The 14,386-nt window shown below is 27.9% G+C and overlaps 1 protein-coding gene across 1 annotated transcript; it reads left to right on the plus strand.

Annotated features, from left to right (window-relative positions):
• The first annotated feature begins 10,147 nt into the window (after positions 1-10,147).
• LOC6037546 (protein PRRC1) lies at positions 10,148-11,871 on the plus strand. The gene is made up of 4 exons (XM_001847394.2): positions 10,148-10,760; positions 10,825-10,927; positions 10,995-11,165; positions 11,222-11,871. Exons 1-4 carry the CDS (start codon positions 10,271-10,273, stop codon positions 11,589-11,591), a joined length of 1,134 nt encoding a protein of 377 aa, XP_001847446.1. The 5' UTR covers positions 10,148-10,270; the 3' UTR covers positions 11,592-11,871.
• Positions 11,872-14,386: the final 2,515 nt, after the last annotated feature.

The following is a 14,386-nucleotide window of genomic DNA, read 5'->3' on the forward strand; positions in this document are numbered from 1 at the left end:
TATTTTAATATTTTAATATTTAAATATTTTAATATTTTAATATTTTAATATTTTAATATTTTAATATTTTAATATTTTAATATTTTAATATTTTAATATTTTAATATTTTAATATTTTAATATTTTAATATTTTAATATTTTAATATTTTAATATTTTAATATTTTAATATTTTAATATTTTAATATTATTATATTAATATTTTAATATTTTAATATTTTAATATTTTCCCTGGGCTTTGTCATAATGAGTGTCATAGGTTTGATGCTTGTTTGGCAAAGAGTATGATTTGATTCGATGTGGAATTAAAATCGAAGTGTTCAGTATATTGCTGAAGCTTCCATTTTTACACATGGACACCACTTCATGCTGCGAGAACCCACTTTGGCGTAGTCTCAGGGCTTAATCGATGGCCGGTAAGCTGTCATCGAGACAAGGAGGTTCTCTGATAGTGGAAATATCACATTTGTACAATGAACCGCTACATATGTGATTTTTCCTATCTTAATGTGGGTGTCAGGTTAGGATGCGGGTTTAAAAAATAGTGTTTGTAGAATTTAGGATTTTAACTATAAATATCAACTTTTTATACTTTGCCTTTAGTTATTTAGGGACAAAATTAGTAACAGTGAATTTAGTAATTCTATCAGAATCGGTGATTTTCATTCAAGTAGCATAAAACCATTCTGATTTGTCAAAATTTCCATAGAGTCTCGATCAATCAATAGTGAAATGATATCGGACTAAATTCGTTGATCTGTTGAACTAACGGTTGTCGGATTATGATTGTATCGACCATTGTTGCGAATCGAGGATCTACTGGAATTCTGACGAACAAATGGTCGTTTCTTTTTCAATTCACGACTTGTAAAATATCAACTGTTATTTTTTTTTTGTTTTTTAATAGAAGCCAGACAGGTTTTAAAAGAAACCTTTTTTTTGGTCGTCGGGGATTTGAGATAAGAGTAGCTTTCGGATAGGTTGCTTTAAATCTTGTATTCAATTCAAGTTAGGTAGTTATCCGCAAATGAATATTTGGACTTATATGAATAATTGAACATTTTGGACTTATGAATAACACACAACTGTGCATTTATTCTAGAGTCAGATCCATACAGCGTCAGTGTTTATTTGGTCGAAGTGTACTAATTCATTGGCTGATCTGGTTCTAGTTGTAATGTACGACAAGACTACTGACGGACGTGACAGGACGAGGGCCCAGTTTAGAGGTTTCGACATCAACGATGTGCGGCTGGATCACCCTCCCAAAAAAAAAAAAAAAATTTTAATATTTTAATATTTTAATATTTTAATATTTTAATATTTTAATATTATTATATTAATATTTCAATATTTTAATATTTTAATATTTTAATATTTTAATATTTGAACATTTTAATATTTTAATATTTTAATATTTTAATATTTTAATATTTTAATATTTTAATATTTTAATATTTTAATATTTTAATATTTTAATATTTAAATATTTAAATATTTAAATATTTTAATATTTTAATATTTTAACATTTTTATATTTTCATATTTTAATATTTTAATATTTTAATATTTTAATATTTTAATATTTTAATATTTTAATATTTTAATATTTTAATATTTTAATATTTTAATATTTTAATATTTTAATATTTTAATATTTTAATATTTTAATATTTTAATATTTTAATATTTTAATATTTTAATATTTTAATATTTTAATATTTTAATATTTTAATATTTTAATATTTTAATATTTTAATATTTTAATATTTTAATATTTTAATATTTTAATATTTTAATATTTTAATATTTTAATATTTTAATATTTTAATATTTTAATATTTTAATATTTTAATATTTTAATATTTTAATATTTTAATATTTTAATATTTTAATATTTTAATATTTTAATATTTTAATATTTTAATATTTTAATATTTTAATATTTTAATATTTTAATATTTTAATATTTTAATATTTTAATATTTTAATATTTTAATATTTTAATATTTTAATATTTTAATATTTTAATATTTTAATATTTTGATATTTCAATATCTTAATTTTTAAATTAGGTATTTTCCAAGAGATATGCAGGCAGAAGAAAAAAAAAGTTTAAATGATATTAATATTTTTATTTACCTAAAACACAACTTTTTCATAAATGTACTTACACATTATAATTTTGTATAATATTCTATAATATGTTAGTTCTTTAATAATTTGTTATTTATTTATTTTAAATATCTTTTATTATTTTAATATTTTTACAACTTCAACATTTTAATCTTTAAATATTTGGAATTGTAGAATATAAGATTTTTTGGAGTTTTATAATGTTTGGAATAAAAGATTTTTTAAATTTTCTCTCTCTCTCTACCCTCTCTTTCTATTTTCTCGCTCTTCCTGTTCCCTACTATCTCTCTCTTCCCTTCCTCTCAATTCAACTTTTTCTCTTCCTCTCCTACCCTCTCTCCCTTTCTTTCTCTCTCATATTTTCTCACCTCTCTCTTTCCCACTTTCTCTCTACTTCTCCTACTCTCTCTCCCTCTCCTACTATCTCTCTCTCTCTCCTACTATCTCTTCCTCTCCTACTATCTCTCCATCTCCTACTCTCTCTCCAACTATATCTCTTATCTCTCTCTTTCTTCATCTTTGCCCGTCTCACTCCCACTTTCTCTCTCTTACTTTCTATCTCTCTCTTCTCTACCCTCACCCTATCTCTCTCCCATTTTCTTTCCCTCTTCCCCTCCAGCCTTCTCTCACAAACTCCCCATTTCTCTACCTTTCCCTTTCTCTCTCCTTTCCCATTTTCGCTCTCTTTCACTCCCTCTTCTCTCCCACTTTTTCTCTCCCTCTCCTCTTCTCTCTCCCACTTTCTCTTTCTTTCTCTCTTTCTCTTCCTCTACCCCCACCCTCTCACTTTCAGTCTCTCATACACACACACACACACACACACACACACACACACACACACACACACACACACACACACACACACACACACACACACACACACACACACACACACACACACACACACACACACACACACACACACACACACACACACACGAGCACACCCACACCCACACGAGCGCGCACACACACACAAACACTTTCACAAACGCACTTTCACAAACGCATACATACACACACCCGAAATCACAAAAAGATAAAAATTGGTTCGTCAAACTAAAACTCGATACAGTTTTTCATTCACACAATCGCCACGCAAATATCTGTCCCGAGATCCGTCCTCCAGAGCAACACGAGTGAAGAGGCGGCTTTTTTAATTTCGCCGGGAGTTGAAGGTTCCGTCCTCCTCTTCCTCCTCCTCCTCCTCTTCCACAAGCACGCGAGCCACACTTCCTCTGACAAGGATGCTCCGGGTTCCGTTCTCCGTGCAGAACCGGAGAACCACTTTTCTTCCTGCACAAAACTTACCTTGCCAAAGGTCCTAAGTTTTCAGCAGCACTGCGGAACACCAACTCACAGCCACGAAATTATTTTATTTTGACTTGTCAAAACGTGAATCGCAATTTTAGAACTAAAAAAAATACTAAAATTTAGGAATTTTTAAGAAGTACTTCAGTGTTCTAAAAAATCCTAAATTTTAGGAAGAAAAAAATACTAATTTTTAGGTATAATTTGACAAGCTAGAACATAAGTTCAAAAAATACTAAAAATTAGGAATTTATACCTAATGTCCGTTTTGCGTGTATTGAAAAAACCACAAACACAAAAGGGCACATAACAATGTTCACTCCAAACTAGACAAAAATTTCAATTGGGTACTAAAGCCCTATGTAAATTTTTATGTACAACGGTAAAAAACACGATCAAAAACCATTTCTGATCACTTTTTTTCATTTTAATGCAAAAAAAATAATGACAAGACAACATTTTTTCGATGGATCAACTATGGTCCCCTTGAAACGAGCTGGTAAAGGTTCTTAGCATCGTTTGCAACAAAAAAGCTGTTTGTTTACTTTTTTGACTTGGGTCCTTTTACAATGTTTTGCTTGAATTTAAGAATTTAAGAATTTAAGAATTTAAGAATTTAAGAATTTAAGAATTTAAGAATTTAAGAATTTAAGAATTCAAGAATTTAAGAATTTAAGAATTTAAGAATTTAAGAATTTAAGAATTTAAGAATTTAAGAATTTAAGAATTTAAGAATTTAAGAATTTAAGAATTTAAGAATTTAAGAATTTAAGAATTTAAGAATTTAAGAATTTAAGAATTTAAGAATTTAAGAATTTAAGAATTTAAGAATTTAAGAATTTAAGAATTTAAGAATTTAAGAATTTAAGAATTTAAGAATTTAAGAATTTAAGAATTTAAGAATTTAAGAATTTAAGAATTTAAGAATTTAAAATTTAAGAATTTAAGAATTTAAGAATTTAGAATTTAAGAATTTAAGAATTTAAGAATTTAAGAATTTAAGAATTTAAGAATTTAAGAATTTAAGAATTTAAGAATTTAAGAATTTAAGAATTTAAGAATTTAAGAATTTAAGAATTTAAGAATTTAAGAATTTAAGAATTTAAGAATTTAAGAATTTAAGAATTTAAGAATTTAAGAATTTAAGAATTTAAGAATTTAAGAATTTAAGAATTTAAGAATTTAAGAATTTAAGAATTTAAGAATTTAAGAATTTAAGAATTTAAGAATTTAAGAATTTAAGAATTTAAGAATTTAAGAATTTAAGAATTTAAGAATTTAAGAATTTAAGAATTTAAGAATTTAAGAATTTAAGAATTTAAGAATTTAAGAATTTAAGAATTTAAGAATTTAAGAATTTAAGAATTTAAGAATTTAAGAATTTAAGAATTTAAGAATTTAAGAATTTAAGAATTTAAGAATTTAAGAATTTAAGAATTTAAGAATTTAAGAATTTAAGAATTTAAGAATTTAAGAATTTAAGAATTTAAGAATTTAAGAATTTAAGAATTTAAGAATTTAAGAATTTAAGAATTTAAGAATTTAAGAATTTAAGAATTTAAGAATTTAAGAATTAGATCGGAAGAGCGTCACGTCGTTTAAGAATTTAAGAATTTAAGAATTTAAGAATTTAAGAATTTAAGAATCTAAATTTAAGAATTTAAGAATTTAAGAATTTAAGAATTTAAGAATTTAAGAATTTAAGAATTTAAGAATTTAAGAATTTAAGAATTTAAGAATTTAAGAATTTAAGAATTTAAGAATTTAAGAATTTAAGAATTTAAGAATTTAAGAATTTAAGAATTTAAGAATTTAAGAATTTAAGAATTTAAGAATTTAAGAATTTAAGAATTTAAGAATTTAAGAATTTAAGAATTTAAGAATTTAAGAATTTAAGAATTTAAGAATTTAAGAATTTAAGAATTTAAGAATTTAAGAATTTAAGAATTTAAGAATTTAAGAATTAAGAATTTAAGAATTTAAGAATTTAAGAATTTAAGAATTTAAGAATTTAAGAATTTAAGAATTTAAGAATTTAAGAATTTAAGAATTTAAGAATTTAAGAATTTAAGAATTTAAGAATTTAAGAATTTAAGAATTTAAGAATTTAAGAATTTAAGAATTTAAGAATTTAAGAATTTAAGAATTTAAGAATTTAAGAATTTAAGAATTTAAGAATTTAAGAATTAAGAATTTAAGAATTTAAGAATTTAAGAATTTAAGAATTAAGAATTTAAGAATTTAAGAATTTAAGAATTTAAGAATTTAAGAATTTAAGAATTTAAGAATTTAAGAATTTAAGAATTTAAGAATTTAAGAATTTAAGAATTTAAGAATTTAAGAATTTAAGAATTTAAGAATTTAAGAATTTAAGAATTTAAGAATTTAAGAATTTAAGAATTTAAGAATTAAGAATTTAAGAATTTAAGAATTTAAGAATTTAAGAATTAAATTAAGAATTTAAGAATTAAGAATTTAAGAATTTAAGAATTTAAGAATTTAAGAATTTAAGAATTTAAGAATTTAAGAATTTAAGAATTTAAGAATTTAAGAATTTAAGAATTAAGAATTTAAGAATTTAAGAATTTAAGAATTTAAGAATTTAAGAATTTAAGAATTTAAGAATTTAAGAATTTAAGAATTTAAGAATTTAAGAATTTAAGAATTTAAGAATTTAAGAATTTAAGAATTTAAGAATTTAAGAATTTAAGAATTTAAGAATTTAAGAATTTAAGAATTTAAGAATTTAAGAATTTAAGAATTTAAGAATTTAAGAATTTAAGAATTTAAGAATTTAAGAATTTAAGAATTTAAGAATTTAAGAATTTAAGAATTTAAGAATTTAAAATTTAAGAATTTAAGAATTTAAGAATTTAAGAATTTAAGAATTTAAGAATTTAAGAATTTAAGAATTTAAGAATTTAAGAATTTAAGAATTTAAGAATTTAAGAATTTAAGAATTTAAGAATTTAAGAATTTAAGAATTTAAGAATTTAAGAATTTAAGAATTTAAGAATTTAAGAATTTAAGAATTTAAGAATTTAAGAATTTAAGAATTTAAGAATTTAAGAATTTAAGAATTTAAGAATTTAAGAATTTAAGAATTTAAGAATTTAAGAATTAAGAATTTAAGAATTTAAGAATTTAAGAATTTAAGAATTTAAGAATTTAAGAATTTAAGAATTAAGAATTTAAGAATTTAAGAATTTAAGAATTTAAGAATTTAAGAATTTAAGAATTTAAGAATTTAAGAATTTAAGAATTTAAGAATTTAAGAATTTAAGAATTTAAGAATTTAAGAATTTAAGAATTTAAGAATTTAAGAATTTAAGAATTTAAGAATTTAAGAATTTAAGAATTTAAGAATTTAAGAATTTAAGAATTTAAGAATTTAAGAATTTAAGAATTTAAGAATTTAAGAATTTAAGAATTAAGAATTTAAGAATTAAGAATTTAAGAATTTAAGAATTTAAGAATTTAAGAATTTAAGAATTTAAGAATTTAAGAATTTAAGAATTTAAAATTTAAGAATTTAAGAATTTAAGAATTAAAATTTAAGAATTTAAGAATTTAAGAATTTAAGAATTTAAGAATTTAAGAATTTAAGAATTTAAGAATTTAAGAATTTAAGAATTTAAGAATTTAAGAATTTAAGAATTTAAGAATTAAGAATTTAAGAATTTAAGAATTTAAGAATTTAAGAATTTAAGAATTTAAGAATTTAAGAATTTAAGAATTTAAGAATTTAAGAATTTAAGAATTTAAGAATTTAAGAATTTAAGAATTTAAGAATTTAAGAATTTAAGAATTTAAGAATTTAAGAATTTAAGAATTTAAGAATTTAAGAATTTAAGAATTTAAGAATTTAAGAATTTAAGAATTTAAGAATTTAAGAATTTAAGAATTTAAGAATTTAAGAATTTAAGAATTTAAGAATTTAAGAATTTAAGAATTTAAGAATTTAAGAATTTAAGAATTTAAGAATTTAAGAATTTAAGAATTTAAGAATTTAAGAATTAAGAATTTAAGAATTTAAGAATTTAAGAATTTAAGAATTTAAGAATTTAAGAATTTAAGAATTTAAGAATTTAAGAATTTAAGAATTTAAGAATTTAAGAATTTAAGAATTTAAGAATTTAAGAATTTAAGAATTTAAGAATTTAAGAATTTAAGAATTTAAGAATTTAAGAATTTAAATTTAAGAATTTAAGAATTTAAGAATTTAAGAATTTAAGAATTTAAGAATTTAAGAATTTAAGAATTTAAGAATTTAAGAATTTAAGAATTTAAGAATTTAAGAATTTAAGAATTTAAGAATTTAAGAATTTAAGAATTTAAGAATTTAAATTTAAGAATTTAAGAATTTAAGAATTTAAGAATTTAAGAATTTAAGAATTTAAGAATTTAAGAATTTAAGAATTTAAGAATTTAAGAATTTAAGAATTTAAGAATTTAAGAATTTAAGAATTTAAGAATTTAAGAATTTAAGAATTTAAGAATTTAAGAATTTAAGAATTTAAGAATTTAAGAATTTAAGAATTTAAGAATTTAAGAATTTAAGAATTTAAGAATTTAAGAATTTAAGAATTTAAGAATTTAAGAATTTAAGAATTTAAGAATTTAAGAATTTAAGAATTTAAGAATTTAAGAATTTAAGAATTTAAGAATTTAAGAATTTAAGAATTTAAGAATTTAAGAATTTAAGAATTTAAGAATTTAAGAATTTAAGAATTTAAGAATTTAAGAATTTAAGAATTTAAGAATTTAAGAATTTAAGAATTTAAGAATTTAAGAATTTAAGAATTTAAGAATTTAAGAATTTAAGAATTTAAGAATTTAAGAATTTAAGAATTTAAGAATTTAAGAATTTAAGAATTTAAGAATTTAAGAATTTAAGAATTTAAGAATTTAAGAATTTAAGAATTTAAGAATTTAAGAATTTAAGAATTTAAGAATTTAAGAATTTAAGAATTTAAGAATTTAAGAATTTAAGAATTTAAGAATTTAAGAATTTAAGAATTTAAGAATTTAAGAATTTAAGAATTTAAGAATTTAAGAATTTAAGAATTTAAGAATTTAAGAATTTAAGAATTTAAGAATTTAAGAATTTAAGAATTTAAGAATTTAAGAATTTAAGAATTTAAGAATTTAAGAATTTAAGAATTTAAGAATTTAAGAATTTAAGAATTTAAGAATTTAAGAATTTAAGAATTTAAGAATTTAAGAATTTAAGAATTTAAGAATTTAAGAATTTAAGAATTTAAGAATTTAAGAATTTAAGAATTTAAGAATTTAAGAATTTAAGAATTTAAGAATTTAAGAATTTAAGAATTTAAGAATTTAAGAATTTAAGAATTTAAGAATTTAAGAATTTAAGAATTTAAGAATTTAAGAATTTAAGAATTTAAGAATTTAAGAATTTAAAAATTTAAGAATTTAAGAATTTAAGAATTTAAGAATTTAAGAATTTTGAAATCAAATGAGTTTGTACATTTTTTTGAGCATGAATATTTCGACAGCCCTAATTTAGCCAAGACACACTTGTGCTAAAGAGAAATCGAGCCAAACATTTCATTAGGGCACAAAACCAAAACGTAAACTTCGGGATTGTTCCACTATTCCATTCATTAGTACACTCTCTACACTGAAAGCCCGACCATGGTAATTTTAAGAACATTTGCTAAAAATGCTGCTTATTAAATTAACTGCGGCTTTTTTTGTAAAAGTAAACGCAAATATGGTAAAATGAACCATGCTTCCACAAAATTGCATGGTAGCAATTACGAAATCATTATCATTCTCTCCATATTGGAGGGTTAAAATTACCATACCGCTAACGACATAGTGAAACTGACTGCGTTTATCAGTCAATCCAAGCACGGAATGTTTTTAGCAAAAATACGTCGGTGCGTGTTCTCAATTTAACCATACAATATGGCAGCAACTGGCATGGTTGGGTTTTCAGTGTATAGATTCATGCCCTCCAAGATTCAGATTGATAGCAAACAATTTCCTATTGGAAAAATCACAAACACAAAAGGGCACATAACAATGTTCACTCCAAACTCCCTTTTCTTTTTCGTTAGTTTTTCGTAGTTGAGAAACTTTTTATGTTATAAAGTGAACTTTTCATACATTCTTAACACTAATTCACTTCAAAACAAAGTTTGATTTTCGTTTCACCAAGAATTTCTGCACAAACAACTTCGTCGAAATACAATATTTGTTACGGTCCCACGGCTGCTATTCAGTATACTTTTGCGGAATTTTTATGTTTCACATACCTTATCTACACCATTCGATCACAAAACTTCACCAATTATCAAAATTTCCGCTGGATTCCTCATTATTTCTAACTAAACAAAAGGGCCCATAAACATCATTCAAAACAACAATCGGGTGACGGCGCTTTAGTGCCTTTTTAGCTCTCTTCGAAATTGCATTCAGAAATGGCCCCTGCATTATATGAAAAACAGTTCTGGAGTTTTTTTTTGAAAAGGTCCAATAAACCAAATTTTCAGGTTTTGCTTTTTGGGTCTTTTTTAATACCCCTGGCTCAAGGTGGTTTCAAAAACACCCAAAAAGCATGGAATTGAAACAAGTTGTCCACTTTTTGCAAGCGATTTTCTCGAATCGCGGTTTTTGGTTTTGTGCCCTAATGAAATGTTTGGCTCGAAATCTCTGTTTTAGTACACCTGCTGATGTCAACAAAAACAGATCGTCGAATCGAAAACAAAACAACTTCCATTTAAATTTCGCAGTCCGATTCTTTGTCCGTGGTGAAATTTCGTGAAAAATCTAGGCCGATTTCTTTCCTACCAGCCATGGCCGACCAGAAGAAAGCAGGAAACATCCTGTCCAACATAAGTCCCCCGTCGGAGCTACCAAGTTTCATCACGGCGTCCACCACGGGCCAACCAGCTGTTCCGCAGCAGCCTTCCTCATCGGACCAGGAGGATTCTCCCCGTAAGGGCAACGAAACGGACCCGTTTATTCCGACGACTTTCAGTCCGGCGATTCCCTCCAGCAAGGACACCAGCCTGGCGGCACCGTCTGGACCGCCGGAACAAGCTGCGACTGCTGCTGCTTCCGGATCCGAGGCCAAAACCAGCCGAGATTTTGCCAACATGATTCTGAACCCGGAACCGCTGGCGGAAGCGCTGAGCCCCATCACGCAGGGTGGCTCGGCGCTGTTTGGCTGGATGAAGGGCGCGGTCAGCAGCAACGGAATCCTGCAGAAGGTCGCCGAGAAGGCCAAAAGCTCGGTGGACACGATCGTGACTACGTTGGACCCGCAGATGAAGGAGTACATTAGTAAGTGTGGGGGAATCGTTGTGGGCTGAGTGAAGTAATGATATGGACTATTTTTTTGGCATAGATTCCGGAGGTGACACCGAGGTCATCGTGGCGTCGGACAAGGACGATAAGGTTCGACCGGTTCGGGAAGCGTTTCAAACTGTTTTCGGCAAGGCAACCGTCATGTGAGTAAAATTGATAAATTTGCAGTAAATTTCTATGTTCCACAAATTATTGTTATTTTTTATACAGTGGCCTCTCGGCACAAGCTACGGCAATTGCTGCCCAACCCGTTGGATTTGCGGCCGGGCTGAAGGGAGCCGAGCATCGAATCAACAGCATTCGTGCGGAGAACCCACGTGTGGACGACCATCTCCCGGTGGTGGCCGTGGAGAACTTCCTGGTGGAGCTGTTTCCAGATCAGTGAGTTAAATTTTAGTTTCGTCTGACTGTAATTCCACGAAATCCCCCAATTTCAGATGGTTCGAAGCGAGCGTGATCGTGCTGTTCGACTACGCCAAGAGCATCCTGCTCAAAACGGTCACCCAGATGACGCCGGTTCCGCTGCCCGTGGTCGCCTCAATCCGCGCGGACACGCCGGAAAATTACCAGCTAAAGGACACGGGCTTTGCCATCACAATTGGCAGCGTGATGGCTAAAAATCTCAACGTAAGCCACACGGAATGGCACAAGGCGTACACCTCGGTCGGCCGGCCGGAGATGATCCTGGGCGGGGCCAAAACGATCGCCATGCTGTACCGGCAGGCCGTAGCCGAGTATTTTAGCAGCGTAGAGGCGGGTGCTGCTTCGGCGGTTGGTGCCACGGTGCAGCTTCCGCCGAGCGAATAAAATTGGCTTCCGGCCAGCGGAGACAGCAGCGGCGGTTCATCGGGGTGCAGATGTGGACACTACTAGGCAGGGCTGAATGCGCTGGAGGAAGCGAAACGAGTTGTTTGTTTTATTTTTTGTTCTGTCTACGACTAGGTTTGACTGTATGCAATTGTGTACTGGAGGAAGCATTATTATCGCACTTATATCTTTATAACTTGTACGTTGAGAATATTGTTAAACTGTAAAGCATGATCAACTTCTATCGGAAATATATACGAATATCACTAGTTATCTATAATGTTTTGTTTTTTTCTTTTTCTTACCTTTAAAAATCTACTTGGTTGAGGAATGCTCAAATCAGTATGTTGTTTTTCTTTTTTCTTTTATCGTCTATTTTTACTTTACTTTTTACTATTTTTACTTTTTACCTCATAGAGCGCTTCTCCCTCTAAAAGCTATTTTTCTAGATTTTTCTCGTTTTTAGGAGGTTGTTTTGAGCAACTCTTGTTCTGCGAAAAACATTTCATCTTTTGTTTTATGTTTTTTCTTGTTTCATTTATATTATTTTAATAGGCATTTATCTTGTCCAGTTTAAGTTTGTTTCAGCTATATTTTCAATGTCACCTCTAAATTTTTTACTTGTTTGCACATTATTGTTTTTGAGTAATACCATTATTATTTGAGTTTTTATAGAGGCGTAGTCTGGGCCATAACAAAAATCACTGCAAACTTGACTTCTGGAGTTTTTTTGAAAAGGTTCAATAAACCAAATTTTTGTTTTTTGAGTGTTTTTAAATACCCCTGACTCAAGGCGGTTTCAAAAACACCCAAAAAGCAAAAACTGGAAATTGGGTTTATTGGACCTTAAAAACAAAAACTCCAGACTTATTTTTAATTAACCGGTCGGAAGTAGCGTGTTTTGGCGTTTCATACAAGTGCCCTTACAATGTGTGTACAATGTTCATGTATGCGACTGCCGGTGGGGTGAGTTAAAATATGTATAGGAAATGCAAGCAAAACAGTCAAAGGAGACCACTGAAAACATTACATTACTAAAACATTGGTAAAGCCACATTAAACAAGGCAAACTTACAAACTACAGGTTTTTGAAATTTTTCTCACCAATGATTTTTACAGATCAACGTTTAGTTGAAAAGTTGATTTTTAGCAAATTTCCAAAACACTTTTAACACACTTAAGCACACAATAATGCGCAATGCATGTAAAATAAAAAAAAAAAACAAATTCAGAATTTCAGAAATTTACAATTACTATTTTTTTTCCAAATTCAATTTTCCGTTCATCAACTACTAAATTTTTTGGAACATATAACTTTAAGAGGAATTTAATGTACTTTTCGAATCTACAATAACCCAGAAGGGTCCTTTTTCATTTAGAACAAAGTTTAGAGCAGACAATTACACAATTTTTGATATATGATCATAAGGGGTTTGTTTGTAACCATCACGAGTTGTAGCGATTTTACAAAAAAAAGTTATACCCCTTAAGCACGGTGACCACTCAAATCTCATTTTAAAATTTTTTCCAGACTTTTTTAAAAGCTCAAAGAACAGCAATTTCTAATTTAAAAAAGGTGCAGTGGTAATCCTACAGGCATAACCATCATGACGAAGAACTTCGGACACAAAAGTAAATGAAATTTTTAGAGTTTTTAATATTTGCGTTTCTTGGCCACAAAATCAATCAAGAAAAAGTTATTTCGTATGATCTATCTATTTTTGCTCAAAGATGGTATTTTGACGTTTGATAACAATTAAAACTTTCAAACGCTTCTTCAGCTAATCGTAATAGCAAAATTTTCGAGCCAGTTTATATGAAATCATTTCATCAATTCTCTGTTAAACTTTTGGCATTGAACAATTTTCAAGAAATATTTTGCAAAAAATAAAATTTATTACAAAGAGTCATTCTGAACCATGTGTTAAAGACACAACACACAAACCCTAGAGCTTGATACCCATATTGCCCCAACTCTTATGGTTCTGCAAATGTCCCCTTATCGGAATATCCCCGGGGCCTCCGGCCACTCCAGGTGGTGGCCATTACTGCCCAAATGTCAAATTGCATGTCCAGTATCAAAATCCCTAAAGTTTGATACCCATATTGCCCCAAATATTATGGTTCCGCAAATGTTCCCTTATTGGAACATCCCACGGGGCCTCCGGCCACTCCAGGTGGTGGCCATTACTGCCAAAATGTCAAATTTCATGTCCAGTATCAAAATCCCTAAAGTTTGATACCCATATTGCCCCAACTCTTATGGTTCCGCAAATGTCCCCTTATTGGAACATCCCCGGGGACTCCGGCCACTCCAGGTGGTGGCCACTAATGCCAAAATGTCAAATTTCATGTCCAGTATCAAAATCCCTAAAGTTTGATACCCATATTGCCACAACTCTTATGGTTCCGCAAATGTCCCCTTATTGGAACATCCCCGGGGACTCCGGCCACTCCAGGTGGTGGCCACTAATGCCAAAATGTCAAATTTCATGTCCAGTATCAAAATCCCTAAAGTTTGATACCCATATTGCCACAACTCGTATGGTTCTGTAAATGTCCCCTTGGGCCCCGGGGGAACCTTCTTTGAGGGCACCGGCCACTCCAGGTTTTGGCCACCACTGGCTGAACGAAATCTTCGAACGAATTGGGGGAAGCTTCCTGACTGACCCGGGGCAGTGACCAATTACACGAGCTAGTAGTAGATTCGTTGTACTAACCCATACAACTGCCTAAAAGTTGCCTCCGCTGGCGGTTTTGCTCGTCCCCGGGTGTATCTGTAGTTGGTCGCAGTC

Source organism: Culex quinquefasciatus, chromosome 2 (assembly GCF_015732765.1).
Source record: "Culex quinquefasciatus strain JHB chromosome 2, VPISU_Cqui_1.0_pri_paternal, whole genome shotgun sequence".
Lineage (NCBI taxonomy): Eukaryota > Metazoa > Arthropoda > Insecta > Diptera > Culicidae > Culex > Culex quinquefasciatus.